The sequence below is a fragment of the Somniosus microcephalus genome, chromosome 18 (assembly GCF_052327205.1).
Source record: "Somniosus microcephalus isolate GS21.2 chromosome 18, FLI_Smic_1.0, whole genome shotgun sequence".
Taxonomy (NCBI): Eukaryota; Metazoa; Chordata; class Chondrichthyes; order Squaliformes; family Somniosidae; genus Somniosus; species Somniosus microcephalus.
The window spans coordinates 32,317,385-32,345,053 of NC_141004.1; the positions used below are offsets into that span (position 1 = coordinate 32,317,385).

General features: G+C 41.1%; 1 protein-coding gene across 2 annotated transcripts; it reads left to right on the forward strand.

The window, feature by feature from the left end:
* sars1 (seryl-tRNA synthetase 1) lies at positions 1 to 27,093 on the forward strand. Of its 2 annotated transcripts, none has more exons than XM_086011321.1 (11): positions 1 to 236; positions 8,496 to 8,566; positions 10,273 to 10,353; positions 13,572 to 13,730; positions 16,389 to 16,532; positions 18,244 to 18,399; positions 19,806 to 20,027; positions 20,976 to 21,105; positions 21,938 to 22,095; positions 24,432 to 24,561; positions 26,659 to 27,093. In XM_086011321.1, exons 1-11 carry the CDS (start codon positions 101 to 103, stop codon positions 26,811 to 26,813), a joined length of 1,542 nt encoding a protein of 513 aa, XP_085867447.1. In that variant the 5' UTR covers positions 1 to 100; the 3' UTR covers positions 26,814 to 27,093. The 2 variants fall into 2 exon arrangements, with proteins under 2 accessions (XP_085867447.1, XP_085867448.1); XM_086011322.1 differs by having other exon boundaries at positions 1 to 125.
* Positions 27,094 to 27,669: the final 576 nt, after the last annotated feature.

Consider the following 27,669-nt stretch of genomic DNA (forward strand, 5'->3'; position numbering starts at 1 on the left):
CTCGCGGTCCCAGCTTGCCGGGTGCCGGCTGGTCTCTGCGCATGCCCGGCCGCACCGAGCGGAGAGTGCCGAGCGGATAGAGCGGGCTCCCGGTGTCGCCATGGTGCTCGATCTGGACTTGTTCCGTAAGGACAAGGGGGGAGACCCCGAGAAAGTGCGGCTGAACCAAGAGAGCCGCTTTAAAGACGTGTCGCTGGTGGATAAGTTGGTGGAGGCGGACTCGGAGTGGAGGAAATGTGGGTGTTGATAAGATGGTGCTGGGTTGGGGTTCGGGGAGGTTAACATTGGGGCGAGTGTCTGCGGGCCAGAGGCTGCTGCGCATGCGCCTGTGCTGCTCCCCTTCCTTGCCTATTGCATGGGGAGTTGTCAAATACTGGATGGAGAGGCTTGTTACTGTGATTTAATTCATATATGGTTGAGGATGGGGGTGCAGTATCCACAGCACAGCAGAATTAGCCTTGATCTAAAGGAAGTTCCCATTGCTGACTATTGAACAGAATAGAAAAGCCACCTTTGGAATAAAAACGGAAAATGCTGGAAATACTCAGCAGCATCTGAGGAGAGAGAAACATAGAGTTAATGTTTCAGGTCGATGCCCTTTCGTCAGAAATCTTCTTTGGGTGTGGGCTTAATATTGCTGTGTGACTGAAACCATGATTTAGAGGTTGGCATCAATGTTCTTTTTTTAAAAGTAATTAGTGCCAGCTCCCCCGGAGACCCAGGTCTAATGGGTAAGGGTGGAGCCCTAAACCGTACAGATCAAAAGGTTCAATATTCCAACTCTAAACTGATCACAGTATTTGGGATGTTGCAGTTGGTCTTAGTGGTACTGGGTGGGGAGATGAAAATCCAGTATGGTGTCAAACCAGGTTTAGAAAATGCTGATGGGGTCTGTTGGATCTTTGGATCCTACCTGACCTTAACTTGAATGTTTAGGCTACAGTGTTTCTCCACACTGCACTCACTGAATATTTTTTAACTATTGAGAGAGAGCTCCACTCATGCTCTATCCACACACGCGCGCACGCACACACACAACAATCTGCTTTGCAGGGCAATTAAAGTTCCAACTCGGCAGAAGCCAAACAAGGATACTGCCTGGCTGAAACCTGAATTGCAGCTAATGCCTTCAGATCGGTAGCTGCAGTGCAAATGCAGCTTTAGTATTTGCTAATGTCATCACAGTTGCTGAATTTTATTTTCTGATGTAGTTTCTAGTCAGATGCACTTCAGCATGTAAAAGTATAACCTCCTGTCAGTAAGAAGTAATAAATGTAGATATGTGACCTTTTAAAAAATGCTGCCGTTGTTCTCTACTGAAGAGGATTTTTTGTGAAATAGTCGTCCATAGGATACATTCTCTCAATTGCGTTATGTGGCAGGATAACCTTGGTGCAGTAACCATGTGGTTCCACAGGGTGTCTGCTGTTGATTTTCAGAATCTGATGCAATCTCAATGAAAGCCAGCATTATAGTTTCACTTTTCAAATGAATTTCTGAAATGACTCTTTTAATCTGTGGTTCGTTGCCGTATTTTTAGTTCAATATATTTATTTCAGACATTATATTTAAGTTGGCAGTGGTTCCTTTCTGAGGGAGTATCTCATGTACCTCATGATTTACATTTGTTTTTTGAGATGTGGTTAGTTGTATAAAAAGAAAGACTTGGATTTCTATAGCATCTTTCACGACCTCAGGATGACCCAAAGCGCTTTGCAGCCGATGAGGTAGTTTTGAAGTGTAATCAGTGTTTTATTGTAGAAAACGTTGTAATGTATAGCCTTATGTTGTCACTAAGTTTACCAATCAACCCAGCAATGACAGGACTCCAAACCATAATCTGTATTTTCCCCTTTTGAGTGAAATATTCAAAATGCATTATTTATATTAAATCATTGGCCCGTATTTTCCGATCCCTGCAGGTGTGTATGAGCTGTGTACACACCCGTGGGGACCTCGCAAGTGCCAGTTTCCGGCACGCGAAGCGCATGCGCTGAAAACCAGCATTTCCAATCTGTCAAGAATCCTTTTAACAGATCCTCCGCCTGCCCTGGAGAAGGGCCTCTGCGGGCGGAGAGTTCCACTTTCTGCCGAACCTCCGCCCGCAGAAAACCTTTAAAAATCTTACGCCTGGTAAAAGCAAGCGTAAGGCCTGCTTCTCCCAGCATAAGAGTTTAAAAACATTTTAAAAACAAATTTTTTCACTCATTTATAATTTTAAAATACTTTTTTAAAAAAAGGTACGTTTATTTTTAGCCCTGTAAAAAACTTTAATTCCTAAATTTTTGTTTAACATATTTAATTTAATGTCATTTTAACTCATTTTAAAACATGATTTAAAAATATATATAATTTAATGTTTTGATGTGTTTTTGGAGTGATTTCCATTCATACTTTAGACAGGTCTAAGCTGTCAAAAGTATGAAGGGCGATTCTCTTCTCCCATTGGTTCCCCATGGCCCACGTGATCCCAGGGATGCTTGTGAACCGCCTGCGCCCCTGGGATACCTGGGCCCTGCGCATTTCGTCGTGGAGAGGCCCAGGAGCGGAAATGACCGGACCTCGGGAGCCCTCAGGTACGAGCGTAGATTTTTTTCCAGATCGGAGGCCTCCGCATGCAGGAAGCCTTGATGGGAAAATACGGACCATTATAAAATAACACCCTTTCTGCAGATAGTGCTCCTGCAAATTTTCTAGAACTATTTTTATTACATGATTGTATAGTGCATGATGATGCAGTGTAGTCTCACATCTAACAAGTTGCACTGTGGAAGCTATGAAAAGCAAAAGGACATGAAGTAAATTGATTTTTAAAAACATTTAATTTAACAGAAAACAAACATTACATACAAACCTTTTCTATTTTTGATGGGGTTCTGTATGCTGCTGCATCAACCTTTCCAAATATTCTTCTTGCAAACTGTGTAGGTGTCAGTAATAGTTAGTTATTCACAGCTAATGAGAATGAATATACAAAATATATCTAATTGTACTGCTGGGTGTTTTTAACAGTTCAGAGAAACATATAGAAAATTTCATCTACTGCCATTGTGCTTTATTGAAACCTTCGTGTCAACTAAGCGCAACAGTGCATATGTGAATTTTTTCTAATAATTTGCAACTGCTGTATGTGGAAGAAATGACATTTCAGTGTTCAGGAAGGCTGGCTAGTGCAGTGAGGAAGCAAGTGTCTTGGCCTTTCATCTCTGGGATCTAGGTTTGAATCGAGCTCAGACTGATGGGATGAAAGTTTCTCTCTGTTGGCTTTGAGTCCTACATAAAATTGGCTTCTTCAGAAGGCTAAAACGCACATCATCCACTAATTTGGCATTAATTGGCAATCTCACTCGGAGGCCACAGGGTGGCTGGTGTGAGAAATAGAAAATGCAGTCAAGGGTGCTCTGCTGAAACTAGGGCAGAATAGAAATTATTAATACTTAACTGTGCAATACCTTACTGTTTGGTAACGGGAAAGAAAAAGTGTTGCACTTTCCTGTACGAACATTCCTCATTTTGATGAACACAAAAATACAATGAAATGTGCATTGCACTGAGTACAATACAGGAAACTTTTCTTTATCCGGCACGGACGGGACCGACGTGGTGCCGGTTCATCAAAAATTCCGGATAACCGAAAGCTATAGTAAAAGATACGGAGCTGAGAGCTCCGTATAAAGCAACAAACCCTAGCTTCAGAACAATGGCCACAAGTTCCAAGCGTCTCTAGCTTAGCAACAGCTGCAGCCACACCCTTGCACAGCAACAGATGGAGGAAGGCAAGTAATAAAAGTTACCTGAACCTACTCCTGATTTTGCCGGTTAACCGAGATTTCCGGTTATTTAGGTGCTGGTAAATCGAAAGTTTCCTGTATTCAGTTATGTGGAGAGACTAGAGGAGCTGGGATTGTTTTCCTTAGAGCAAAGAAGGTTAAGGGGAGATTTAATAGCAGTGTTCAAAATTGAGGGGCTTTGATAGAGTAGATAGGGAGAAACTGTTTCCAGATCCATTAGTTAAACATAAGTTAATTCATTATCTGGCAGATCTGGCAGGAGGGTCAGTAAATAAAAGACACAGATTTAAGGTAATTGGCAAAAGAAGCAGGGAGGAGATGGGGAGAATTTCTTTTACGCAGCGAGTTGTTGTGATCTGGAATGCACTGCCTGAAGGAGTGGTGGAAGCAGATTCAATAGTCACTTTCAAAAGGGAAATGAATATATACTTGAAAAGGAAAAATTTGCACGGCAATGGGGAAAGAGCAGGGAAGTGGGACAGTTTGGCTAGCTCTTTCAAAGAGCTGCCACAGGCTCGATGGGCCGACTGGCCTCCTTCTGTGCTGTATGTCTGTCTGGGAAAAGATGCCAAGCAGAGAACCGAATCAACCGGTGAATTTGCCCAGACTGCTTTTACACACCTACTGCTGCATAGTTATAGAGTGGGGTCAAGGAAGACAACTTACTGTCGGACAGTTAACAGAGAGTGTGAGTATGTGTCACAGTATGTGTGAGTGGGGCGATGGGGGAGCCCTACAGTTTAGGGAATACAACAAAGCAATTGCAGGATGCAGGGTTGGCCTCTATTCAGGGTTGGATTATGGAGGAGAAAGCAAGGGCTAAAATGAATACAAAAGGCACGAATAATGCTGAGAAAGTATTCAAGATTTATATTATGATGCAAGTTTAAGCAATTGTGTGGTGAAAATTACAGAGGAAGTGATGTCATTGTGTCAGATATTTTACTGATGTTTGAGTCACACTAGATCAAGCCTGTTCACTTTTTTTCAAAATGCCATACTGGCAATTATTGTAATGATATTGTTGATTTAATAGTTTTAGATTTTGTGACTGCTGCTGTAGAGGTAAACGAATATGATTTGGTTGGGATTACGGAAACGTGGCTCAAGGATGGCCAAGACTGGGAACTCAACATCCAGGGGTATTCGATATTCAGGAAAGATAGGCAAAAAGGAAAGGGGGGTGGGGTAGCATTACTGGTTAAAGAAGGGATTAACACAATTGTAATGAAGGATATTAGCTCTGATGATGTGGAATCTGTATGGGTAGAATTGAGAAATACTAAGGGGAAAAAAACATTAGTGGGAGTGGTATATAGACCTCCAAACAGTAAGGCGGAGGTTGGGGATGGCATTAAAAGGGAAATTAAAGAAGCGTGCAATAAGGGCACAGTAGTCATAATGGGTGACTTTAATCTACATATAGATTGGGCTAACCAAATTGGTAACAATACTGTGGAGGAGGAATTCCTGGAGTGTTTACGGGATGGTTTCCTGGACCAATATGTCGAGGAACCAACCAGAGATCAGGCCATCTTAGACTGGGTATTATGTAACGAGAAAGGATTAATTAGCAATCTTGTTGTACGAGGCCCCTTGGGTCGGAGCGATCATAATATGATCGAATTCTTCATTAAGATGGAGAATGAAGTAGTTGACTCAGAAACAAGGGTCCTCAATTTAAATAAAGGAAACTACGATGGTCTGAGGAGCGAGTTGGGTAGGATTGATTGGGGAATGGCACTCAAAGGGGTGACAGTGGATAGGCAATGGCAAACATTCAAAGACCGAATGGATGAACTACAGAAGTTGTTCATCCCAGTTTGGCACAAAAATAAAACAAAAAAGGTGACTCAACCGTGGCAACAAGGGAAATTAGGGATAGCATAAGATCCAAGGAGAGGACATACAAATTGGCCAGAAAAAGCAATAATCCTGAGGATTGGGAGCAGTTCAGGATTCAACAAAGGAGGACAAAGGGATTAATTAAGAAAGGGAAAATAGAATTTGAGAGTAAGCTTGCAGGGAACATAAAAACTGACTGTAAAAGCTTTTATAGATATGTGAAGAGAAAAAGATTGGTGAAGTCAAGCGTAGGTCCCTTGCAGTCAGTATCGGGGGAATTTATAATGGGGAACAAAGAAATGGCAGACCAACTAAATACATATTTTGGTTCTGTCTTCACAAAGGAGGACACAAATAACCTCCCAGAAATACCGGGGAACATAGGGTCTGATGAAAGGGTGGAACTGAAAGAAATCAGTATTTGTAGGGAAATGGTGTTAGGAAAATTGATGGGACTGAAGGCCAACAAATCCCCAGGGCCTGATAATCTACATCCCAGGGTACTTAAGGAAGTGGCCCTAGAAATAGTAGATGCATTGCTGGTCATCTTCCAGAACTCGATAGACTCTGGAACAGTACCCATGGATTGGAGGGTAGCTAATGTTACCCCACTATTCAAAAAAGGTGGCAGAGAAAAAGCGGGGAATTATAGACCGGTAAGCCTGACATCGGTAATGGGGAAAATGCTAGAGTCCATTATAAAAGATGTAATAGCAGAGCACTTGGAAAGCAGTGACAGGATCGGACAAAGTCACCATGGATTTACAAAAGGTAAATCATGCTTGACTAATCTACTGGAATTTTTTGAGGATGTAACTGGTAAAATAGATAAGGGAGAACCAGTGGATGTGGTGTATTTGGACTTTCAGAAGGCTTTCAATAAGGTCCCGCATAAGAGATTAGCGTGCAAAATTAAGGCACATGGGATTGGGGGCAAGGTATTGACTTGGATAGAGAACTGGTTGGCGGACAGAAAGCAAAGAGTTGGAATAAACGGGTCGTTTTCCGAGTGGCAGGCAGTGACTAGTGGGGTACCGCAAGGATCGGTCCTACGACCCCAGCTGTTCACAATATATATTAATGATCTGGACGAGGGAATTGGATGTAATATCTCCAAATTTGCAGACGACACAAAGCTGGGTGGGAGGGTATGCTGCGAGGAGGATGTCATGAAACTCCAGTACGATTTGGACAGGTTAGGTGATTGGGCAGAAACATGGCAAATGCACTATAATGTGGATAAATGTGAGGTTATCCACTTTGGTGGCAAAAACAGGAAGGCACATTATTATTTGAATGGCAATAGATTGGGAGAAGGGGAAGTGCAAAGAGACCTGGGTGTTCTTGTGCACCAGTCGCTGAAGGTAAGCATGCAGGTGCAGCAGGCGGTTAAGAAGGCAAATGGTATGTTGACCTTCGTAGCAAGAGGGTTCGAGTACAGGAACAAGGATGTCTTGCTACAGTTGTACAGGGCCTTGGTGAGACCACATCTTGAGTATTGTGTGCAGTTTTGGTCGCCTTATCTGAGGAAGGACGTTCTTGCCATGGAAGGAGTGCAGCGAAGATTCACCAGGCTGATACCTGGGATGGCAGGAATGACGTATGAGGAGAGATTGTGTCGATTGGGCTTATACTCACTGGAGTTTAGAAGTTTGAGAGGGGATCTCATCGAAACCTATAAAATTCTGTCAGGCCTGGACAGACTAGATGCTGGAAGGATGTTCCCAATGGTCGGGGAGTCCAGAACCAGGGGTCATAGTCTAAGGATAAGGGGTAGGATATTTAGGACTGAAATGAGGAGGAATTTCTTCACCCAGAGAGTAGTGAACCTGTGGAATTCTCTGCCACAGAGGGCGGTGGAGGCCAGTTCATTAAATATATTCAAGAAAGAGTTGGATATATTTCTTAAGGCTAAAGGGATCAAGGGATATGGGGAGAAGGCAGGGACAGGGTACTGAATTTCAATGATCAGCCATGATCTCATTGAATGGCGGAGCAGGCTCGAAGGGCCGAATGGCCTACTCCTGCTCCTATCTTCTATGTATAAAAACTTGACTTTCCAGTGCAGTGAGACTTCACTTCCTGCTTCACAAACCATATTCTCATGCATGCTAATCTATTGATTTGAGATGGCAACTGTGTGTTGTGATACTCTCTCTAATGTATAAACAGAATTGATCAAAGTTGCCTTGATTCAATGTGAAATATACCAACCCTAATCTTTTTGTTCCACATTCAGAAATCACTGGTTAGAATTTTCCAGTATTTTAACTAAACTATAGATAGGTTCCGTGATTCTTTGTCTTGTTTTGATCTTTAATAATGAGCATTTTATTTTTCCATCTAATTTCCTGGACAGTGTAAAGTGTTGCCCTCACAGAGCAGGTACAGCATGGTACCTTTGTTTAGGGAATTCACATTTCTCCCGTAAGCAGATGTGAGGCATGCTCCACATGGTGACATCTAATATGGAATGGTACCCTTTTGTTTTGTAATGATGAAATGCTATTATTTTCAATAAGGTGTCAAAAGAAATTTTCAGACATTCAAAAGTTCTTTGCTACTTAAGATGTTTAATTTCAAGCTGATAAAATCCATTAGTTAAACATAATAAGTTAATTCATTACCTGTCAGAAGAATCGAGGAATCATTGTCTGAAGAAGGGAACTTTGAGGTGTTATTTGACAGTGCACCAAACGAGCTTATTTAAATTAGATTTTTGCAAACTAATCTGGTAATGGAAGGCAAGTACCACATCTTTCTACCCATGCTTTCCTCTGCTCAAAGCATGTCCCTGTTTAATGCTTTTCACACTAAATGTGCCATATTTTCTGCTCATGACTTTCCTTTTTGAACCAGGCCGGTTCCGTGCAGACAACTTAAACAAACTGAAAAACCTTTGCAGCAAAACAATCGGAGAAAAAATGAAGGTAAATGAATCTTGTCTGTAAAATTACCAGAAATGGTCCCTCTTATTACTAATGATGGTCCCCACTCGATGGCATAAGGGTGCTTTTAGCGGATAGTATGTATGTATGATGAGCTGTCTTACTGGGGGAGCAAGCAAATGCAGAGATAGAAATAAAAAAAAGAACTTGCATTTCACATCTTCAGAATGTCCCAAAGTGCTTCACAGCTATTGAAGTGGAAGTCATGGTTGTAATGTAAGTTAAACATGGCAGCCAATTTATGCTGAGCAAGGTCCCACAAACAGCAATAAGATAATTGACGAGATAATCTGTTTTAGTGATGTTAGTTGAGGGATAAATGCTGGCCAGGACACCGGGAGAACTGTCCTGCTTTTCTTCCAATAGTGCCATAAGACCTTTTATGTTCACCTTGAAAAGGAAGGCGGGGTTTAATTTTTCCGCAAAAAGAGAGCACCTCCAACAGTGTGACACTCCCTTTGTACTGCACTGACGTGTTAGCCTAGATTGTGTGCTTAAATCTCTAGATTTGGACTTCAACCCACGATCTTCTGACTCCCAAGGCAAGGTTGCTACCACAGAGCCATGACTGATGCGCATCAAATAATTAATTTGACTTCACAACTATCGTGGATCTTGATTTCCTAAAATGCCTTTAGTAAATTATCGCATAGATGGCTATAAGGTTGTGTCTTGTGGGATTTGCGGTCAAATTTTAAGGTAGATTGCAAATTGATTGCATTCATGGAGGCAAAGTGTGGTTACTAATGGTAGCAGTTCTGTGTGGGGTCCAATCAATAGTGGCGTCTTTTTGTTTCAATGGCCCGGATTTTGCGGGGCTGATGACTGTGCAGGCCGTCGTAAGCCCTCGGTATGGCCCCACAAGTTCCGGGTTTCCGTATGTGCGAAAACCCGGAACTTGTGATCTGTCAAGTTTCTCCTTGACAGATCGTCCGCATGCGTCCCAAAAACACTTTCGCTGGTGCAGAGTTGGCCCATTTGTCCAACTACTGCTCAGCAAATGCGCACAAAACCCTTATGCCAGGCATAGGGCCTGCTTTTACCAGCGTAAGGTTTAAAATAAATGTTAAATTAAAATTTTTAAAATGATTAAAGCATACAAAAACATTTAAAATTAGTTTGTGTAAATTTTTATTTTAAATGCTTAATCAAAGGGGCTTTTAATTAATTTTGAGCATGGGAATATTTATTTTTATTAGAATTGTGTTAATAATTTATTTATTTTTGTAAATAGAATCCCCATAAGCTTATGAGAAATCCCCCTTTCTAATTGGTAGGCCTGGCCCACGTGATCCCGGGGACGTTTCCGAACTGTTTGCGTCCCTGGGATCCGTGGGCCTTTACGCAGGCATACGCCTGGAGGGCCAGGATCCAAAGCTCGGGAGTCGCCAGGTACTTTTGTACGCTTCGACTGCAAATTTTCGGCCCATTATATTGTAGCTTTGCATGCTATTTCACTCAATGAATGATAGTGGATGAAATTGTGTATTGGCAAGTAAAACATTTGGTGATTTTTGTGAATTATATTTCGAATAACTGGACTGAGACATGCTTGTATCTAACCCGGCAAACAATTAATTTATATTAGAAATTTAAAAATCAAGTTTTGTTAAGCAGATTTGCGATAGTTTGTTTAATATATATTTATATAAAATGATTTTAATGTTTATAGATCTGTTTTTCCACAGAAAAAGGAGCCTGTTGGTGAAAGTGATGCTCTACCACAAAGTACGCAGAACCTGGATGATCTCAACGCTGAAATTTTAACTGTGAGTGGCGCTGATTCAATGATTTTCTTGCATTTCTGCCATCCTTGCCGCAGTACAGTATTCGTAGTTTTTTAAAAAGATACAGTTTGAATATAGTGAAGTTTTTTTGGCCAACAATTAGACTTGTGAGCAACAACTGAATGTAGAATGCACTGAAGAGTAAGATTAGCAGCATTCATGTTATTGACCTGAATACACATACAGTACTTGGGTCCTTTGCACCAATGTTCCCATTAAATTACACGGCCGTGCAGCAACCTGGAGGTCTCGCACAGACCGCTCAACGGCTTTACAATTGAAATAAATTGAATGGGCCGCGTACCCCAAAAGCATTAACGGGATCGTTGCTTTGCATGTGCGCACTTTATTTTTACGGGTGTTTTTGGGTAAGTTCCCTCCTTGGTTTTCTATTTTTAGTTCCTTTCTTCATTACCTGGTTTGCTGCTTGCAGTTCTGAGCGTGGCCTTGCAGCTGATTCCCAGGCTACTGCCAGTGCTTTCTGTAGCCAGGAAGCACCAGAGAGCACCCAGGGGTGACTTTCCCTTCTGATTACCCTTTCTTCCCATGTGAAGCAGCTCAGATTGACAACAGTGTGGAGCGAGATTCAGACTTGTGTGTGCGTCTGCTCTGTGTCGTTGAACATTAGTGTACTTGTACTCTGAGTCACCATGCCGCCTTGTGCAGTATTCTTTAAGGTACTCCTTGTTGGTGAATTTAATGGTCATCAGCATAAAAAGAAAAAAATGGAAATCTGGGATAAAAATAGACAGCAAGTCTTATTCACATATCTGTGAAGAGAAAAGGTTAACAATTCAGTGTGGCCCCTTCATCAGAACTGGGAGACAAGCAAGTCCCTTTATAAGACTGAATAAAACAAAATGGAAGGGAAGAAATTCAAATGTCAAGTATGCCTACTCCGATCATAAAGGAGCAGTTAATGGGTTTGTTAGCCTGTGAATAGTCTTTTTAAAACAAAAAAATGAAGCCGCAAATGCCATATGTTAAAGGTTGTCTCTGTCAGTCAGAGGATAGATATTAGTAAGACAAAGAGTGAAAACAGCTCCAAATTGGAAGGGAATAAAACTGGAAGCTGTATGGGGAAAATAGGGAGGAAAATGGACAAGATAGCTAAGGTTTGAAGTTGCTGAATTCAGTGCGCAGACCAGAGGGCTACAGAGTGTTGAGAGAGATTAGATAATGTTAAATTAAATTTACATTGGACTTTGTTGAGATAGTATAAGAGACTATAAATGTATTGGTTGGAGTGGTAATTTGAGGGAAAGTTGGGCTGGTGAGCAAGAGGGAGGTCAGGATCATGCTTCTGGGCGGAGCAGAGATATTTGTAAAAGTGACCACCCAATCTGTATTTGGTCATTCCCGTATGGAATAGACTACATTGTAAACAGCGAATGCAGTGCATTAGACTGGAGAAAGAACCTGTAAATTGCTGTCTCAGATAGGAGGAGGATTTGGGCCCTGGACAGTGGTGTAGGAAGAAGTAAATGGACAGGTGTCGCATCTGGACCAGGCATTTCACCTGGTACAGTTGTGTGGGAAAGTGCCAGGTGAAGGATAGCTGCAGGAGTCATGCAGCAATTTTTTCACTTCTTTCAAGCTTTAAAAATATAAAAAAAACCTCGACAGGTTAGGGTTGACGGTGCAACTGCATTGTTGAGTTTCACCAGTATATCTGCTGGAATTTGCTGAGCTGATGTTCTGCAACTTAGGTACACATGGGACAAAAGAAGAAGCATCTTGTAATTTAGTAATTTTACTCCATGATAGGAAAAAAAGTAATTAGTCCCCCACCTGTTTAGGATGGATAGAAACTTACTGGTCCATATACTCGGACAAGTATATCAGGTCAGCATTAGTCATCTTAAAAACCATTTACCGTTTCTGTATAACCAACAATCCAGCTATTTCTTTTATAAATAGTTTGTGCTGCCTCCTCACCCTTTCTAACACATTCTTGTGGCTTTAAAATTATGCACTGCAGGTTATAATCAGGATAAAGATAGTAACATTTGGCTGCACTGTTGACATGAGCCAACAGGCTGACTTGGTGGTGGTTGGGTACCTTGCACCATTACAGTGACCTTCGGGATCAGTCACAATTAAATTGAACAAGTGAGTTCCTTCTAAGTACGATGCGGATTATTTATTTTGAACTATTTCAGGGAGAATGATCCCTCCTTCTGTGCCCATCTGATGGCCATAACGTGATAAGTGTCCTGATTTGTGAAGTTTTTTTTTAATTGATGCCCAACTTGTTTGCCTGTTTTAGGTAAGGATTGGGGTAGTGAGTGAGTGAGTTGAAGAGGAAGTAATAAAGCACATATTTTGGTGAGATGAGTTACAATGACCAAAGATCATTGAGATGTGAAGAATGTTCTTGCAGTTTGGTCTGTCTAAAACCAGCTATTTCTATTTTAATACAGCTCATTCTAGTTTTACATTTTATGAGTCAATTGCTTGAGGCAGCTTGTACAGTTTTGTGCTGCGTATTCATGACACTTTTACCCCTGTTTCAGCTCTGCCTATAATATAGTAAAGCTAACTGTCCAGTTTGGAGTGTGCTTGAGTGCCTTTTGTACCTTATATCCCCCTGGAATATTATAAAGGCAGTAACCAAGGACTGGTCGGGTGCATTTTCACATCCACAGTTTTATTTCAGTCAGGCCATCTTGGTGAGGTGGGAAGTGGCAACCAGGTGCTTATCTGTGAATGATGCCAGACACGGGAGAGAAATTCTTTATTAAATTCTGTGTAATTTTCACATGCGTTTTGACTCTACCTCTAGCTAAAAATGGATAGTCTGCGTTTGCAGGCTCATGGAAAAGCATTGTTGTAGGAACTAGGCTCACCCTACACCCTGAGGTGGGACCACAATGACTCATCGGGGAAAGAAGGACTCCCTTATTCCCTTTCCATATTCTTTAAGAGCAAATAAAGCAGTGTGAATCATTGTATTGGTGAATTTTGCCAATGAATGATTTTGTCCTTTAACACTAACTTTTTCCCAATTTAAATGCCCTTTTCACCTGCATGACCACTCAACAGAATATAATTGCAAGTAGAAGTTACACATTGTTAAAATTAATTTTGTAATGCAGTGTGATTTAAGCTGACTAACGCAACAATTGATTGCATCTTATTTTATAATAGCTCATTAAGCTACAAACTTTTTCTTACAGTTGGATAATCTTATCTTTCAGGGTTTAAGTGTAACTCAGATCAAGGAAGTGCGGGTTCTCGTTGATGAAGCTATTGGAAAATGTGACGCAGAACGTCTGAAACTGGAAGGACAGAGATTGGACAGTCTGAGAGAAATTGGTAATATCCTGCATCCCTCTGTACCCATTAGCAACGATGAGGTAAGAACAAAGCTCATCTTGCTTTCTGGCTTGACTTGTATTCATTTTATGTTAAGATCTGAGCTTTAAAATATGAAAGTGCGAGTAAACATTTTTCCTAGCATAGAGTTTAAGGTCAGGTGTGGGTCACCTCTAAAGGGAGGCCTGTTGCAGCCCTGTTAGCCAAGTAATATGAAAGTGGTATTGGGTTGACTCTTACAGAAAAGAGACCATCATATTTTCTTGCCCCAGTGAATGAGATGGAAAAGCTGCTATTTTGGGAAATAGTAGCTTTGTCAATTTTCAATTTTTACCTTTTTTAAGGTTAAACCAGTGGTGTATGATGCACAGATCAAAAGGCCTGAATATGGGAGGAACTGGACTATTTGCTGTGTTGCCTAGCTAACAGTAGAGTGGCTAATGTGGATGATATTTGTGCCAAATTCCCAGAAGTTGATCTGGGTGAGGGTGGGGAGAAATGGCAGTGGATTTGAAGACCAGTGGCAAGACCCACCCATTCCTCTTGGCGCTGCTTTCTGAGGATGGTGAATAGGTTTCTGGGCATCCATACTCTGTGTTCAGAGCACTGTTCAGTCTCAAGGAGGAAACCAATTGAGCCTGAAAACCACCAAGAGGTCTTGTTGATGTAGTTGGCTCTTAAGTTGGTTCTTTGCCTTGTCAAGGTATGCATATCAGATGCTGTGGAGAATAGCGGAGCAATCAGAAAGGAACGGAATCGATTTAGTTCTTGTAAGGAATGTGATGAGGAGGTTGTGACCTTCCAAGAGATTGCAGAACTTTGTAAGGCTCAGGGTAATAGCACTTACACTGCTTTTATTAATTTATTTGAGGCTTTTGACCTAGGGTCTTATGTGGCCCAGATGATGAAACTGGAAGCTATGGGAGTACAAGGCCAAATCTTGGGAGTTTTATCCAGCATGGGTAGTTCAGCTCCAACATCCATGTAAAGGTAGACAAAAGACTCACTGAACTATTTCAAAAGAAGAGTGAGGCAAGATTGCTTACTGTCATTTGATGTCTTCATCAATGATGCGGTAGATAGCTTTGTACGGGATGGCCTTGCAATGTATATTCCAGGTATTTCTAAAAATATTGCAGCACACCTTTTTGCTGGTAATACCGTGTTGCTGGCAGAATCACTTGGAGATCTAGTGCACTTTACTCGCCAACTTGAGCAATGGGCTAACTAATGGAATGTGATAATGGGTGTCCCCAAGATCAGTAGCATGGCGTTGCACAGTTTAAGGCATGATCTGGTAATATAAGGGGTACCTGTCCCAATTGTTGATTCATGTCATACTATGGGGTTCTGCTGGATCTCAGCTTTAGCCTGGACACAGTTCTCCGAGATCGTGCAGAGGTGGGCCAAAGGGCACTTTCATTTGCCCTGCCTTGTCTTGTCTTGAGCAATAGCAAAATCCCAATACTGGTTAAGCATGTGGCATATAAGATGTTAGTCCAACCAATTCGCCTTCATAATTCAGAACTTGTAGGCATACAACAGAAGGGCTTCCTCTAGCCCATGTGCAAGATACAGGACCAAACTGTGAGGTGGATTTGTGACAGAAAGGGAAAACACCTCGTATACATGATTTTTTGCTGAAGCCTCTCATGTTTGCAAGCAGGATCTTTTGGGGGGTTAGGATAGCTCCAGGATGATAGGCCTAGTGATGGAAGTTCGGAACCAAGCAAACCCTCTATACCAGACTCAGTAATCCGATACCTGAACCTGGAAGGTCTAAGGTGCTCTAAGACACTGTTAATAATTGACCAGTTAGCCTGATCCACTAAGGACCCTGAAGGAGTAGATGTCGCTGGCAGCTGGGCTCCAGATAGTCCTGCTTAGTCCCAACAGGTAGGATGGTTCTAGCCAGAGAAGCAGGAGTAGCACCTCTGCTAAGCTGCACAGTTTTAGCTGGTTAACTTTGATTCTGCCAGCCTGCATTTAAGCGCTCTGGAGTTAGGGGGTTGTGCCTCTGAAGGGAGATTGTGCACTCTATATTGGGCAATACAAGAAAAATCCATAGGTGTAGATTTCTCAATAGTTTATCTTGGAAACTCATAAATACAGTGATGGGTTTCCATGCATGTTGGATCAACAGCTGATGAAAGTACAAATGTGTGTGTGTGTAGAGGAAATTTATTTCTTCCACTTACACATTCCTATATCTACTGGTGGCTCTTTCATGCCTCACTTTTGCATCTCCAGCTCCTCAAAAACTCTTAAGCTCCAACCATCTCTGCTTCCCAAATTGCTCTAAGTTTTTCTATTTAACTATAAATAATATCAAATCAAATTATATAAAAATAAGGATGGAATATATGACTTTATAAGAAAAAATTGAGTGATTCTGATGATTGAAACTTGACATCAGATTATATAACAACCATGAAATCTTTCTCTGGTATCTGTAGTTACCTGTGTATCATTCTAATTTAGCATTTTTTGGAGGGAAAGGAAGAATATGCCACAAAGTGCATTGCTTCACAACCTTTGTCCAGTTGTCATATTCGTACAAGGATTTATAATCGCAATGTCACTATTGTCAATCTGTTGCAAGATAGTCACTTTAATTACTGAAAAATTACATGTTCAGTTTATATCTGATTTTAGAATATGATGGAAATTTAGAAGATTCCTATGTTCCTCCTTTTCAGGATGCAGACAATAAAGTGGAACGAACATGGGGAGACTGTACAGTCATGAAGAAGTACTCTCATGTTGACCTAGTGGTAATGGTTGATGGTTTTGAAGGAGAAAAAGCAGCTATAGTAGCAGGGAGCCGAGGGTATTTCATGAAGGTGAGCTTAAACGTGGTTAAATGACCAATATTTTGAGAAGATATTGCTGCAGCCTATCAGTTCAGTCCTGTATAAATTACTACAAATAGTGGAACACCCCAGTAAAGCGTGGAGGTTTTTCTCTTCTTGCCAATTTTCTCCACCTTTCTCCTCTCCGAAAGGCATTTCTTTCTTTCTGAGGCAGCATTCTATGTGCAGGTTCCCCTCTGGTACCTCACCTCTGAGGTACATGCTTCATGTGTAAGCCTTCACAGTGTGTGTTGTTTGACTGCCGAGCGCATCATAGCTGTGCCTGATTGTCTTCACCTGGTGGTGACCGATTGTGGATTAAATTTGAACATTCTGGACTCTATTAGCTCAGCATTCAGTGCATAAATTTCCTGAGCCATCAGAGGAGCTGAGCATAGTGTATTCTCTGGATTCATATTGGTAGTCATCTCAACCATGAACATAAGAAATAGGAGCAGGAGTCGGCCTTTTGGCCCTTCGAGCCTGCTCCGCCATTCAATAAGATCATGGCTAATCCTCTACCTCAATTCCACCTTCCCGCACTAACCATGGCTAGCTCCTAACCTGGCTACTGGAGGAGAGCCACCTTAAGGAAACAGCCAGCGTACATAGGGGATTGTGAACTGACGAGTGGTTTCCAAAGATTCAGTGAGTGAATTACTGACCCTGAGCCATACAGATTAGGAAGATTTTATGTTTTGTTAGTCAGTGTTGACTTTGGCTAAGGTGGGAGTGGAGAGCTACTTGGGCTCTGCACCTCTAGGCAAGGGAGAAGTAAGATCAAGCAAGATTCCTGCTTCTGATCACTGACATTTCAGGTCTTCTCTTCCAGTGCTGTTCCAGAGAGTAACCAAATATGCCTCAAAGTAACCCCAGTAACTTCCAATGGAACTAGTGTTTGGGGCTGATCTGCAATAGCCGATCTGGAATTACTTTCCGTGTAGCCATGGATAAGACCAATAAAGGTCCTTTCCTGAAGTGTTCCTGTTAAAAGCTTTTGCTGTTTAAAATGGCTGCAATTATATTACAATCTACTCTTGTTCAAATGAATGGATGTGTGTAGCCCAGTGATTTGTACTGTATTGATGTGTCATTCTATTAGGATTAATGACACGGCACAGACAAGTACATTTTCAAAACAAATTATTTTTCACAGCTGTTTATTGTGGTTTACAACAATTATTTTAAAATGCACTGAATAAGCCTATTATCTAATTTTTCAAATGGTGATTTGTTAGATTCAGAACTCTTCTTGCACATGTAGACTGTAAATTGCAAAATTATCAATTTGCCACTTTTGGTTTCATATTTATGCAGTCTGAAAATGAGAAAAGGGAAAACATTCACAATGTCCATCTAGCTGTAAGGAAATCACTTCTGTATTTTTCCCCCACGTTGTGTATGCAGCTTCCTCCTCTGATCCCTGTTGTGCAGATTCAGTTTCTGTTTGCAGTGGTTACAGAGCAGTTGCACGAATGCTGAAGAGAACGAGGAAACTCTTGTTTTGTATTCTTGAAATGAACTTTCCCTTGCCAGAAGAGGGATCAGCAGGAAAAGTCAACTGGCCCTGATAGTCGGTATCAGTTATGTGCTTATACAAAAAGATGTTTAGCAGAATCAGGATCAAAAGCATTAAAATATACAAGAGTAATCAAATCCTGATATGCGCAATGTATTCAATGTTTGTAGTCCTGTTTTGCAGGGTTGCTTGGTATTTCTAGAACAAGCTCTGATCCAACATGCTCTGCGGAGTCTGTACGGCCAGGGCTATACGCCACTTTATACGCCATTCTTTATGAGAAAGGAAGTGATGCAAGAAGTGGCCCAACTTAGTCAGTTTGATGACGAACTCTACAAGGTACGAAAGTAATAAAAGTGCTTTATCCAGTCATAAATCATAATGGAGGAAAATTGTCTCTAATCTTTTTCCAGCCCCGCACATGCTATTGGAAATAGGATGATTTATGTTGTGGTGTCATCCGTGAACAAATTGTCACGAACAACATTTGTCATCACTTATGAAATCCCTGTTTATCCACAAACTCACTTTATTCAACATCATTTTATCATGTCGTCAACAACAACCATCTTTAATTTTAAATTTTCACTAAATTTAAGGGACTCGTGATTCCTTTCGGAATTAGGTTTTGGGCTCCCCTGATAGCTCAGTCAATGCATGCACTGTCTAATGTCATACTGATCCATATAGACCACGAAGGTCCTACTTTTAATCCCTGGTTTGTGATGGGTGAGCTTATCTTAACCAGAGCGACTGGGGGCACTGCAGCTGGCTGGGAGGAACAAAAATTCAGGCATGTTTCCCATCCCTCGGTATCCATTGCTCCTTCCTTAAGAATGCATGCATTTGGATGTTGGTGAATATAGCATTGGATTTGACCGTGGTGCCCATATTGTTAAATAGCATGAAGATAATCACTCTCTAAGCTGGCACATGAAAAAATAGCCACAGCGGTACAGATACCAGAGAGCTGGTGGCACCCGTGGAATATACCCTGGCCTCAGAGATAGCAATTTCAAGAGGGTAGGATATAAAACTAGGTGTGGCAAGTAACAAAACAGGGTTTGCAACAGGAGTCATTGGATAGCGGTCAAGAGTGGTAACCCTGACTGTGTCCCCTCGCAACCTAGAGGCACTGAGCCCACTGCTGCTGTTGCTGAAATCAGTACAGGCAGGGGGTTGAACCTGGGACCTCCTGAGTCTGTAGTGTTCAGATAATCATTGTCATAACCAGTTGAGCTCTCAAGAAAACCCCAAACTTTCTTCATAAAATTCTTAATATCCTTGCCTTTGTACCATCCCAAAAGCAATAATAACCTTGCTATGCTTTAGTGATCAGAACTGCACACAATACTCTAGATGGGGTCAGAACAATATACAGCAATAATATGACCTTTCCAGATTTGTACTCTTTCTGTCAGCTAATTAAATCTAGTACCTTATTTGTCTTTTTCTAAAACTATAGCTAAATACTATGCTGACAGGATGTATCCACTATAATTCCAAGATCTTTCTCAGTAAGCAGCATACTACCACTGTTCTATTTAATGCATACTTCCTTTTTAGCTTCCATACCAAATATTTTACATAAATAAAGCATTGTAAATATGTGTTATTTACTTTTCTAGTTTTAGCTGGTGTTTTATATTTCAGTGCTACAAAGTAAATTCAGCACTTAATAATGCTAAAAGTAAAGGTGCACAGAAACCTGTACTTATGAAGTGCTTTCTCCATTTTCTCATTAGGTTGTTGGAAAAGGCAGTGAGAAATCGGATGACAATTCAATCGATGAGAAATACCTGATTGCTACTTCTGAGCAGCCGATTGCAGCTTTTCACAGAGACGAATGGTTAAAGCCTGAGGACCTTCCTATTAAATATGCTGGATTTTCCACCTGCTTCCGTCAGGAGGTTGGCTCACATGGCCGTGATACTAGGGGCATCTTCCGTGTTCACCAATTTGAGAAGGTAAATCAAGATGTTGGGAAACATAATTCTAGCTATCTTGGATAACTCAGTAAATTACACAATGCGGTATGGTACAGGAAACTCTCGATTTACCGGCACCTAAATAACCGGAAATCTCAGTTAACCGGCAAAATGCAGGAGTAGGTTCAGGTAAGTTTTACTTCATATTACTGGCCGTTCCTCGATCTGTGGCTGTGCAATCGGGTGTGGCTGCAGCTGTTGCTAAGCTACAGAGATGCTTGGATCTTGTGGCCATTGTTCCTGCACCTGTTGCTAAGCAACAGGGAAGCCTGGGTTTGTTGCTGTATACGGAGCTCTCAGCTCTCCTACCTTTTAAACTATAGCTCTCGGTAATCCGGACTTTTTGATAAACCGGCGCCACGCCGGTCCCGTCGGTGCCGGATAAAAAAGAGTTTCCTGTACTGTGTCATACAGCTCAGGACAACTCCAGTTTTATTCCTGATATCGCCCATTCCAGCACTAGGGTACTACAGCTGGCTTTGGTGTCCCATGTTGGGGAAGAAAAAAACTCAGCCAAGGTTCCTCCTCCTGATCGTTCTCCTCTGCTGGAAGTACGTGTGTGTGCACTTCAGGGGAGGATAGGGTTGTACTTGGTTATGGTGGCCTTCATGTTGAATTGCATTCAGCCAGTCACTGACCAGTGTTACACATGAAGTGTGGTCACTTGGATGAGTTACCAGTGGCCCAATAAATTGTACCTTCGAGGAGAAAAAATTATCTTGGTTACTGCAGAAGATATTTTGTTGCCTGAAGTTAAGACATTTTTACTACAGAAGCAGTAAATGTATAGTATAAACAATTCCTTCTAACAGTCATAACTTATGAAGTTTATTTAAAAACACTAAATCATTAAACTTGTTGCTGACTTTAAACTGTTTTACAGCAGAGGAACTGGTTCAGTATAAATCTATTTTTCTGTCTCCACAGATTGAACAGTTTGTTTTTGCATCGCCTCATGATAATAAGTCATGGGATATGTTTGAGGAAATGATTGGGACTGCTGAAGAGTTCTACCGGTCATTGGGCATTCCTTACCGCATTGTAAATATTGTGTCAGGTACCTGAAAAATCATATAGTTGCTTTGGTTGAATGGTTGAACAGTTATGTGTTGAATTCAAGAAAAGCAATTCTGATTACTGTCAGTTATTGAAGGGTTAACTACCATTGGTAAATTATGGGCTAAGAATGGAGCACAAGATCCTCCTTCAGTCTAATACAGATTTGTAAGCTATGCTTCAATCAACTGTGTTTCTATAATCTGTTCTTTTAGTAAGAAATATGGCTTAGAATTATTTTAAAAAGCTAAGAACTCTTATTTGGGCCATTTAGGCAGCTTTTCACTCATACTGATAACTGGGAGTGTGTAGGTGATTAGCATGTTACTTGATGCAGAAGGTACTTTTTTGAATTATCGTAGTGTTTAGTGGGAGTATGTGAGGAATGTGTTTGTGAAGCTGGACCTTTTCAGTTTTATTTTACATCAAAAAATCCAGCTGCTCAGGTGGTAAACCTTTGACTTCCAGTCAGAGAACTCGCTCGCTTTCTTTGGGTGTGATCATTTGTTTTTTGTCAAGCTTGTTGCATTGTATGTGGAAGGGTAGCAGAACCTGGCATGTTTTGTTTCGGTTGCACCTCCTGTTCGCTGATTATGCAGTGATCTTTACAGTAGACACCGAAGGGTCTATGAACCACACAGTTCTGATCTTCTGAAGGGAATGGGGAAGTGCAGATAGAGAAATGGCCTTGTACCTCCTGATCTTCCGTACATTTTTTCTTGTGTAAAATGTTTCAAATTGAAGCCATCCACTTTTATTCCACTTGATTTATTCAATTTAAATCATGTACAGAAATTGGTCTGAAATGTATTTTGCTTTCTCTGCTCTGTTAGGTGCATTGAATCATGCTGCAAGTAAAAAGTTGGATTTGGAAGCCTGGTTTCCTGGCTCTACTGCCTACCGGGAGTTGGTGTCTTGTTCTAACTGCACAGATTACCAAGCACGTAGGCTACGAGTCAGATATGGGCAAACCAAAAAAATGATGGACAAAGTAAGTCAGCAGTTGGGATAAGAGAACTAGATGGTGCAGTGCAGCACACTGTCCTTTCATCTTGAAAACTTGGTTTAGACTGATGAAACAAAAACCTTTCTCTGACAATTGTCACACTTTAATGTGAAAGTGGTTTTAGTCCAGTTCTTTGTGGACATGGACTAGGAACACAAAGTTGCCCATAGTTTGCACAAATTGGCACTAAATTGTTAAATTCACACCGGTAAAGTAAGGGGTGTTCTTATGTAATGGCTAAGGCACATTGTTTGGGACATTGGATTGAGTTAGCTCTGTATCTTGATAGAACTTGATTTGGGCACTGGATGGCAAGAATGGACATCCTTTGCCTTAATGAGCGTAAACATTTGTCATAAAGGAAAGAAAGGACGAACTTTCATTGATATAGTGCCTGCTCACATCTCTTGGGATGTGCTAAAGTGCTTCACGTTCAATTAATTACTTTTGAAATACAGTCTCTGTTGTTTAATGGGCATCCATGCCTACCTGCAAAATCTGATAAACAACTTCAAAGCTGACACAGCCCCCAAAAAGCTGACAACTCCAAATCAGCTATGACCAAAGCCAATGCTTCAGGGTGACTAAATAAGTTAAATTTCTTTGTTACATTGGATTTCAGAGTTTTTATTAGTGTTTTGGGATCGTATTCTACAATTCAGTTTATTTTTCTGTGGAAACTGAAGCCCAATGGCATTGTATATGATGTACAAAAAGTAGTTACAATTGTATTAAGTAGGACATGAACATTTCCAGGTCCTAAGCTGCAGCTGATACTAATATTCCATCAGTTCTTTATAGGGTAAAAAACTGAGGTGCGAGCCTTAAATGCTCAGGTCTTGGAATGGGGCTTCAACTTGCAATCTTCGGACAAGAGTGTTGCTAAATGAGACAAGCTGACCAAAAAGGTTGTCTGTTTTTTGAGACTTAGTAAATGCTAGTGCATTCTGCAGCTCAATATTGGCAATAACGGAGCCATCCTGTTTGGCTCCTGCCAGCACTTCTGCACTCTAGACCTTGATTCTCTTCCCCTTCAAGGTTGTTTGCTCAAACTCAACCAGATGGTGCACAGCCTCTTTTTAATTTTTATTTCCTTAGTTAAATACAATGGGATGTTTTGTAATTAGTCGTTTATGTAAATGGAAGTTTTTAATTTGCCCATTTAAAAAAAAAAATCATCATTACATTTATAAAGTATGTTTATTTTACTTTTATAATTTTTCCTCATCCAATTTTACCCACTGCCCCTCCTCTGAAGGAATATTCATACAGTGGTTGATTTGCACAGTTGCCTGGAGAGGGCGTCAGTGTGCTGTTCAACTATGCGACCACTACAAACCAAACCACACTCTCTCCTTAGCTGATATCCGCAATTTCCAAGAGGTCCCTAATAACAGTAGAGTGTGCGAACCCTGGCACGGCATTTTTTTTCTCCCTAGCATGGAGACGTTGAAGCCAATTGTAACACCCTCATCAGTCTGGTTAAGGTGAGGTAACTCTGCTCAAACTCAGGATCTTCCTGATTGATGTGGTTCAGTACAATGCCACACACTCACTGAACTATTGGGAAAGCGTCAAAACATTATTTTAAAAGCAACTGGAAATGATGTGGGAAAATCTAAAGGAAAGAGTGTGTTAAATGGGGTGAGGGAGAGACAAATCTGGTGGATGTATTCAGCATTTAAAGCCTACTGAACAGATAAATAGTAGATAAATGGTGCGATGGACTTGTCCAACGGCACATTTAGACATACAAATTGGCATCAGCAATGAAAGCTACATGTGGGTGAAAAATGGTGACTTTTTTTAACTTAAAAACTGTTTCTGTGAGGAAAAATGTAAATATAGTGAGTAAATCTACTGTATCGTATCATCCTGAGCCACACAGGTCAAGAAGGTTCCCGGTATGACACTGAGTTGATTTCAGTTGATGAAGCAGTGATAGCGCAGCAGCTGGCTTCAGCTCCCTAACCTAAAGAGGAAAAACCGCCAGGGTTTCCACTCATCCTGATCCCTCTTCAGTGATTCCTACTGGAAGTGTGTGTGCTTGGATGTCAAGTGAGGATAAGTTTGGGCTCATCTGTGGTGCCTCCCATGGTTGAACAACCTGCCCCAGCCTAGGCTCAGATATGAGGCTTGGTTATTTGTGTGTGGTACTGGAGGGATACCAGTGCTTGTGAAACTACCCCCGCATGAGTCTGTCTTCAGGACAGAAACGATGAAGGGAGAAAATTGCAGGATGTAGAGAAAAAACATCTATGAAAAAGAATTCTTTCACTTTAAGAATATAAATAAATATGATTCTTCACTCTTGTTCCCAGGCTGAGTTTGTGCACATGTTAAATGCTACAATGTGTGCAACGACTCGTGTCATCTGTGCTATCCTGGAGAATTACCAGACTGAAGATGGTATAGTGGTGCCCGAAAATCTAAGACAGTACATGCCACCAGGTAAGTGGAAAAAGTGTGCATGGGTATATGAACCTTGCAGACTAAGTTGTTAGTGTTAGGCCACTGTGCTACCATCACTATGACTCAGTTTAATTCACTTGTGGACAAGATCAAGCAAGACACAGTTAATCTCTATAAATCTAGTTAAACTCCAGACAAGAATCCGTGGCCTGAAGCTGCCAATTTCACAGAGATTGAAAGATAAAGGATATTGTAGGGAATGGTAATATGATGCAGGCACATTAAGAGGTTGTATTACGTTGATTGGGATCATACACATTATCAGGTGAACTCTACTCTCACTGATAAACAAGTCTAACCTGGGGGAGCGCTTGATGCAGTTTGTGAATTTAGAAGTTAGAAAATTATTCAGCTTCACAGTTTTGCCATCAAGAAATGTGCACAAAGTTCTACCCTCTTAATAAGTTAAAGCATGGGATATGAATAAACCTGAACAGTTGTTTAGTACAGGTAGAACGTCTCGAATCCGGCACCCTCGGGACCGAGACCGAGCCGGTTTTCGGGTTTTTCCGGACTTCGGAACGTGTTTCTGATGTCCGAAGTCCGGAAACGCCCGAGCCCAGGTTGCGATATTTCTGGACTTCGGACATCAGAAACACGTGCTGAGTCCGGAAATGCCTGGGCCCAGGTTGCGCTATTTCTGGTTTTTGGTAAGCCTCCCTCAGGGTGTCCGGATTCCGGAACATTTTACGGATTCCGGACCCCTGCCACCAATCATCCCGAATTCCAGAACATTCCAGATTCCAGAACTCCGAATTTGGGACGCTCAACTTTTATTTACAAGGTGTGAAAAAATTCTGTGTTCTGTGATTCAAATAAGCATTTAGAGGTTCTCAAAAAATTATTTTAAACTGGGCAAATGAAAGAGGGGACCATAAAATTGTGTTCTGAGTTATTACCAGTCTTTGGTAGAAAGATTTCAGGAATATTGTCGTGGGGTAAATACTAGCTAGCCAGTTGCTGCTGGTCAAATGGTGTTGGATTAATAGATAACGAGGACTGTTTCCGAATAAACCAGACTGGTACAGGAGTGAAGAGCTGAGTCTGAACTGGATGAATTGATCCAAGAGACTAGTTATTGATGTAAAGGTAGGAGTTGAGAATAATTTAAACCAGATATGGAAGGGGAGTGTCAAAGAATTGATAAATAAACAGTGATTGAGAAGGCACTGAAAATAACAAAGAAATCCAAGCAGAGGTTCTAAATAATCTAAGAAAATAGTAAAAACTATTAATTAAATGCTGGAAGCACTTGGAATTGGATACTTGAGTTAAAAGCATCTATAGCATCAGAAACTATAATTGGATGCTATGATGCTAGAGTTGGGGTACTAGTGGGATGAGCTTTTGTCAAGTGGCCTTTTTTCATCCCAGACTTCTTAAGTATTGTGTAATATTTTGACGTTTCCTTCACAAGAATTCAGGTTATTTACTGTGAGCTTGTAGCATTACGTTTTAACAAACATATATAGATTCACCGTAAAATTTGATATTCAGCCATATAGATGAGAAGCTCCCAGGTTTGATCTTGACTGAGGGAGCAGTCGGGACCACGAGAGTTGTCCTCGGCACCCCTGAGGTAGTGTGGAGAAAAATCAGCCTGGGATCCTTCCCCTGATCACTACAGTGATTGCAGCTGGAAAGTGCATGTGGCTGATCGCTGAGTGAGGCTAGGATCAGACCTGACTCTTGTGCTCCCAATGGTTCAATAACCTGCCAACACTCCCTATCTAGGCTCACATGTAAAATGTAGTCACTTGGGTAAGACAGCAAAGGGTGGTCAGCACCTATTGAACTATGCCTCAGCAAGAGTAAGTGCCTCCAAGAGAGAGGATGAAAATATTTTTCTTAAAATTTATAAATGCTTTCTAAATATGGAGTGAGTATTTCAGGCTAAACAAAAAATGCAACTCATCTTTTGATTTGATATGTTCAAACTCCTGTGTATGTACAGCTTACAATTACAGGAAATTGAAGCTACAAGTGTTACTGAGATGATATTCTGAATATTAACCCATTAAGTGAAGTGTTTCATCTTCCTCTACCCACAAACATATATACATCTTATTCAAATAGGCTTGAAAGAGCTGATCAAGTTTGTTAAGCCAGCACCAATTGACCAGGAACCATCTAAAAAGCAGAAGAAACAGCAAGAAGGAAACAAGAAGAAACCCGCATTCTCCGATACCAGTTTGGAAAATAAAGTACAGAACATGTCTGTCAACAATTAATGAATCCTTTTAATTAAATGGTTAAGTTATACTCGGTGTACTTATTGTCCAAATTAATTACTCTTGTGGATGACTTATTTGTAAGTGAGATCCATATAAAGTAAAATCAGAGGAGCAACATGTATGTAATAGTAATAACGTGCATCTCTTGGACAGACTAGCATTTACTTGAAGTGGAGCAGGTTTTATGGAGAATTTGCTGCCAATGTATGTTCATGGAATGTGGAATTTTATCTCGTAAATGATTTACAATAATAAAAATTAATTAAACAAGCATGCACTTCTCTTGTAGGTCTAAATTATTTCAATTTTTGTATATTCATTATAAAGTACATCACATCTTTTTGTCCTAGCTTTCCCTGATTGTCTTATGCAGCCTGCCTAAGACTATAGTTAAATTCAGTAATAGATTAAATTATTGTGCAGTAGAAATTGCTTTGTGGTGGAATTTTTGTGTTTCCTTGATGGCTTGGTATGCCATTTCTATACTCATTGGAATTTAGAAGAATGAGAGGTGATCTTTTTGAAACATATAAGATACAGAGGTGGCTCGACACGGTAGGTGCAGAGAGGCTGTTTCCCCTCAGGGGCATAGTTTCAGAATAAAGGGTCGCCCTTTTAGATCTGAGAGGAGGAGGAATTTCTTCTCTGAGGGTTGTAAATCTGTGCAATTCTCTGCCCCAGAGAGCTGTAGAGGCTGGGTCATTAAATACATTTAAGGTGGAGATAGACAGATTTTTGCAAGATAAGGGAGTGAAGGTTATGGGGAGCGGGCAGGAAAGTGGCTTTGAGCCCAAGATCAGCCATGATCTTATTGAACGGCGGAGCAGTGTCGACGGGCCAAGTGGCCTATTCC